This window comes from Lepidochelys kempii, chromosome 6 (assembly GCF_965140265.1).
Source record: "Lepidochelys kempii isolate rLepKem1 chromosome 6, rLepKem1.hap2, whole genome shotgun sequence".
NCBI classification, from domain to species: Eukaryota; Metazoa; Chordata; order Testudines; family Cheloniidae; genus Lepidochelys; species Lepidochelys kempii.
The window spans coordinates 74,433,387-74,439,386 of record NC_133261.1 but is presented as its reverse complement, the minus strand read 5'-3'; the positions used below and the strand labels follow the sequence as shown (position 1 = coordinate 74,439,386).

The 6,000-nt window shown below is 40.4% G+C and overlaps 1 protein-coding gene across 1 annotated transcript in view; it reads right to left on the bottom strand.

Moving 5' to 3' along the window:
• Positions 1-738: 738 nt before the first annotated feature.
• Positions 739-6,000, bottom strand: part of BMF (Bcl2 modifying factor) — a 33,574-nt gene continuing 28,312 nt past the window's right edge. The window contains exon 5 of the mRNA XM_073348808.1: positions 739-1,972. Within this exon, the coding sequence (XP_073204909.1) occupies positions 1,816-1,972 (157 nt within the window). The 3' untranslated portion in view covers positions 739-1,815. The remainder of the gene's footprint in view (positions 1,973-6,000) is intronic.

The following is a 6,000-nucleotide window of genomic DNA, read 5'->3' as shown; positions in this document are numbered from 1 at the left end:
TCTGGGTCTCAGTCAGTGTCTTCTAGGAAGTCCAGGATTCTTTCTTAGCACCTGCACAGCCTTGTGTTCTCGTCTCCACCCAAATGGCCAGTGAGAGAGCCTTCCTTGTATAAAAAGTTCCAGTCCCTCATCAGGTGATTCTCCTGAGTGGCTTCAAAGTCACTCATCAGGTATTTTGTTGCTATGGTTACATGCCCACCTGGGACAACTGGTTCCTTGGGGGGCAGATAGCCAACTCATTGTCGTAGGAATTTGAATGGAAGATCATCCAGGTTAACAATTCCTGATTGCTCTCCATTGTTAGCCCTCTGCTAACACCTCGTGAAAGCCCAATTCAAGATGGAGGTTAAATGGGCAACAGTGAAAGTACAGTGTACTTTAAAGTCAAAATGGTGTTCACAAAACAAAATGGGATTTGTAGTTTGATACAGACATATTGTCATGGAATTACAGGGGTGTGCAATGCCCCAGACTTTACACAGTTTCATAGATACTAAGGTCAGAAGGGACCATTATGAGTTTCTTTGTGAATACCCCTATTATTTGCAAAGCTCTTGGCTTAGCTTTTTATGAGGGCAAGCCATGTGGCTACATTACTTCAAGACTGGGCTTTCTGGGTTCAGCATGCCTGTTGCTCACGGGGGCTTTACAGCCAGTCCAAATGAGTTCAAACTCCTGCTACAAATTTTACTCCTTCAGGGAGCAATGCAACCAGTAAGTAACAGCAGCAACCTCATAAACAAGTCAGCATTTATTAGTCAGCTGTAGCACAATATTCAAGAGTGCAGGTCTGAATGGTAAAGCAAAGCTTAAGTCAGTTTGCCCCACATATTACCCCACTGTTCCATAGTCTCCTGGGATTCATCTTCTGTCTCCCTCTCACCTGGTGTATCTGCTTGGGTAGCCGGAAACTTAAAACACAGTCTGTTCACACCTGGCCCATTTGTCCCAAGTTGCAGCCCCTGCTGTCTTCCCATGTTCAGCTTGCCTTCCTTTCCCAGTCATTAAAAGCTAATGTTTGGTTGTTGGAGCTTCTATTGTCTCTCCAGCACACTCCATTCATCTGTGTTGATTCCAGTCAGTTCTTGAGAATATAACCAGTTCCAAATCTAATCCAGACAGGCTCACATGACATACAGCTATGCCTCACTACCCCTTCTCCTCAGGGAGAAATTAACCCTTTCAGACTCAATAAGTAGCAGTACAAGGTGAGTGAGAAAACTAACTTATGCATATTGTTCATAACCATATTACCAATATTTTCTCCACACATGGACAGACATAAACTAATCTGTCACAGAGGTGAATAGGCCAGGTAGATCTGATTTTCTAGAGCCTGAACCAATGCCCATTGAAGTTAATGGGAGTTTTTCCATAGATTTCAATGGACTTTGGATCAGGCTATTAGCATGTATTAGCTATAACAGTTGCTTAGTGTATTGTCTCTTTACAAGGTGGTACAAGGGCAAATAACTAGGGTAGTGGAATACAATTAAGAAAGAGAAAATGTAGGATGAATATTGGGGAAAAGATCCTGTCAGTGAGATTTATTAGGTTGTCGAACAGTCTCTCTAGGGAAGTAGTGGAAAGCCAGTCACTTGGGACATTTAAAATTAGACTAATCAAAGCACTGGAGAATATGCTGTAGGGAACATGCCTGCACTGACAGGCGGATGGACTACATGACCTAATACTGTCAGAAGCGGCCTGTCTGTATCAGGACTCAGAGGAGAAGACAGAGCAAGTTATTTGTTCTCACCCTTCTGAAGAGCCTCAGGAATTCCTGACTAAAGAAAAGCAGGTCTAAGAATTGTGCTAGAGGGTACAAATTCTGAGTGGCCAAGAAAATTTGCCTGTAAAACAGCCGCCGGCAACTGCAAATGGGGTCACAGAGAGGAGATCTTGAGGAGATTGTTGAAATCCTTTTTTAAAAACATACAGACACGTTTTTTCTTGGCACTCTTGCCAAATTCTGAAAGAAAAGGTAAAGCATTTTAGATGACTGTAAGGAGGAAGAAAGGGATTGTACTGGAAGAACTTTGAGTGTTTTGTAGGAATGTTTCTCTTCCCCACTACCTTTAGAGGTTGTAGCAAAAGAGCAAGAACCACTCACTGAGAAGGATCCTTGTCTATTTTTGAGGTCTTATTAATTAATATGGGTGGGAATTAAACACAGAGAAAAAAAACGATAGTCCTTTGTATGTGGACATTATAAGTCCTTTTGTGTTCTCTCTGCATGGAACTAAACATGACTTCAGGCTTTTCAGTTGTTTATGACCCACTTCCTCTATAAAATGTTTCTTCTCCCACCCAAGCTATCCCCAAACGTTACCATCTGTTGGCTGTTGAATGGCCTTTGTGAAATATGATTGTCATCTCAGCCAGTTCCCAATGGACAAGTGTACACCTTATGAAAAGCCCCCCCACAATTGGCACCCTTGTTGGCAGTCTTAGCATAAAGGTTGAAGAGTGACTGAGTACTGAAACCAAAGCCCTTCATATACACAGATGGTCCTGCCATCTCAGGGTTGAGTGGCACTTTAGCAGGGCAGTATGAGGAGGAAACCTGAACTATAACTGACGGGCTTTGCCTGCTCTGTTGATACAGAAGACTTCATGCTTCAGACCTATCATTCTGGCACCTTTCACCAGTGGTTAATTAACTAAAGAATTTAAAAGTAGTCACCCCTGAACATGGCTGTCACTTCACTGTCTCAAACAGAATTCACACTGCCTAAAAACAAACACACAGAAGAACTATGCTAATAAATCATCTTCAATAAACGCCAGGGGTGGTAAAGGAAAATGACTCAAAAGAACTTTTTCCTTATATAACCCATTAGCCATCTCCTGCTTATTATTTCTGTTTGAAGTTTCCCATAAACTCTGGAACTCATTTAGTTATCCAAAAATCGAGATTTGTTGTCCGTTTACTAAAAGCTAGTTGTCTCCATCATACACAGTTTTCACAACTGTTGCTGTTTTGATTTGAGCTACAGACATAAATAGGGTCATCTCCAGCCACAGAGGGTGGATGTTTAGTTTACAGCATTGAGGTTAAGCATGTGACTAAGAGTGAAAAAACAGAGGATCCTTTGTATACATCAAGAGTCCTGAGGCAAAACAGAGAGGGAGAATGCTGACACAGATTTCAATAAGTAAAGAAAAGAGACCATTATAATTTTAGAGAGGAGAGAATTAAATCATTTAGGAGAAATCAAGGTTTAAAGACCTTTCATATGGAACATTTATATTGATGTCAGACACTTAATTTTGTTAAAGGGACAGACAGACATCAGGACCTCAAAATAACAAAAAGCAATACCTGCATCAGATGTAAAGGAAGTCAAAGTAGTAGCAAACACCCATCAGTAGCATATAACAACAAGTAGGTATTAGCACTGAACTATCATCCACTTTTTAATTCAAATCCCTGTTGGAAGGAAGCATATTTGTTTTCATGCAGCATTTTAATGCTAATTAGCAATATGTACAAATGTTTATATAAAGTCTCCTCCATTTTCAGACATACCACTTCATTCTCCAATCACATGGTATTGTACACGTATTGAATGCTCCCTAGCTTGTATTGGAAGCTCCTTGAGGCAGGGACTTTGTCATGATATGACATTAAGCAAACTCCTACTGTTCAGCAAGTATATGTATAATCATTCAAACAGAAACAGCTGTCCTGACCTGCCAGAAAGGAGGAAATTAGTTGGCAAGTTGCCTCTGCTCCTCACCTGTGGTGGAAAATTGCTCAGCTTGTGTGATGCCCCCAAAAGCAGAGGGGCCAAGCCACTTCTGTTGCCCATGGTTAAAAATGTCCCTGGCTGTTTTTTTGTTTGCTTGAATGAGACAATGCAGTTGAAGCTCTCCCATTTTAAGCCACTGTTTCCCAGTCAGTTAGGTCTGTCTCAAAAACTGACTTTTTGGACCCCCCCCCCCAAACCAAATAAACATAAAAGACTTGGTGCTAGACCAGAAATGAATGGATTTTCTAAAGTATCTTTTAAATACCAATCTATTTCTGAATGATTCAGATGTGTAAGCAGACAGAAGCTTGCTTTGGGCAGCATTCATGTAAATCATGCTCAGCAAGGACCAGTACTTTAGCCATATATCGAGGTATTACATTTTGAAAATTTCTGGATGTTTAATCATAGTCCACTAAGTGCAGTAGATTCTTCCAGTGCCTCTTTTTGCTGAAGTTAAGGGGAATATAGTGCTTTATGGATCTGGTAGTGTAAGGAGAGAAGAACTTTGAGCATCAGAACAGTGTATTTATCCTCATTTTATTTATAGGTAGGCCGAACACTTCTTAATAAACACTTTCCTGCAGCACTAACCTAACTTAAACTATTTATCTCATCACTAAAGCATACCATTTAAGGTTAATAGTATGAAACTAAAACACATTTTTTTAAAAGCTGTTACTATGGTGCAAATACGTCCTAGGAAGAACATATCGCGATTGCCCCACCCCGTTACAAGTGAAGGGACAGTGGCTGGAAGCAGACTGTGCAAGGGACTCTGCTTCTGTCTAATTTTTATTAGTATGCACGTTTAAGTCTAGTCAGGATCTGAGGAGGAAATCTCCACCTTGTTGTTGTTGATCCTGGGAGTACTCCTGTGTGTGAGCATGTTGGATTTGGTTTTGATGCTTGATCTTATCATCTCTCTTCACCCCAGGTTCTAATGTATACAGTTAAAAAAAAACAAAACCTCACTTGGCTGCAGTCATATGACTACAGGCTGTGATAGCATCTAATTTCATAACTTAAGCAAAGCTGGGTTTAGTCCTTTGGGAGATCTCCAAGGAAGGATTTTGTTCCAGCCATTTGTGCACCAGCCTATGTTTCCTGTTAGGTAAAAGCCCTTTCAGCTGTTCCAGCTACGTGTCAGTGCTACGACCATACAGTTAGTTTTTAAAGGCCACATTTTACTTTAATAAAATAATTATGAAAAAATTCAGATTTTAATCATACAAGAGTCAGGAAATTCAGAGTTAATTCCCCCAGCTGCATCAATCTTACCTCTGTCCCCTTGTACGAGTATATTACAATAAGCTCTTTCATAATCACATGACACTGGGCAGGGGACACATTTCTCAGCAAATCTAATACAATGAAAATAAATTGTACTTTTTTCTATAATTTTAGATGTGCATGTTGCTTTTCATATTACTGCATACATCATGTGTTCATGAAATGAAAGACCCTATTGTAAGGCATACACCAAAACAAGACAACTTAACATTGTAGTGGGAATATTAACTCAGTTTCCTAAGCCTTTTGGAGATTAAAATCTCACTAGTAATATTGCTTTAATGAAGTATACTAAAATTATTAAACTCATACATTGTCCTGCCTGGACTGGTTACCATTATTCAATGGAAATATTTCCTCCAATTATTTACAGGAACTCAATAAAATTGAATTCCACAGAGGGGTACACATCAGGGTCCCAAATATAAGTGTGAATTTACTAGCTCAGTGAAATCAGGAATTTGACTTTGCAACTGGGCGGGGGGGAGAAGATTCATTACCATCTGTGATAACCTGGGGAATCTGTACAATTCATGAATTCTGTGAGAGATTATGAATTCTCTATGTATCTTTACCAAGCTGAAAACTCTTATTGTAAAAGTGGTCCTTTGTCTTCTATTGTCTTTTCACCTCCATGTCGGACCAAAATTCCAACTGCAGTAGTGGCAAAGGCCTAACAAGAGAGGGTTGTTAAATCATGCTGGTCCCCTACTCAGAAAGGACAAAGTGCTGGTTTCTATCCTAGAGAACTGGTTTGTCAGGGAAGGTCACTGGCAACAAAACCACCTGCCAGGGGTCAGATCACCTGGGGAGGCTGAGCAGGACATCTGATAAAGGGGCTAAAAAGTTAAGAGGGCAGGAACTGCTTTACTCAAATGGCCATTTTTCTCCTATTTAAGAGGAGGGAGAAGCAACTCAACAATATGTAGGGGCCCGATGAGAGTCTCTCCTA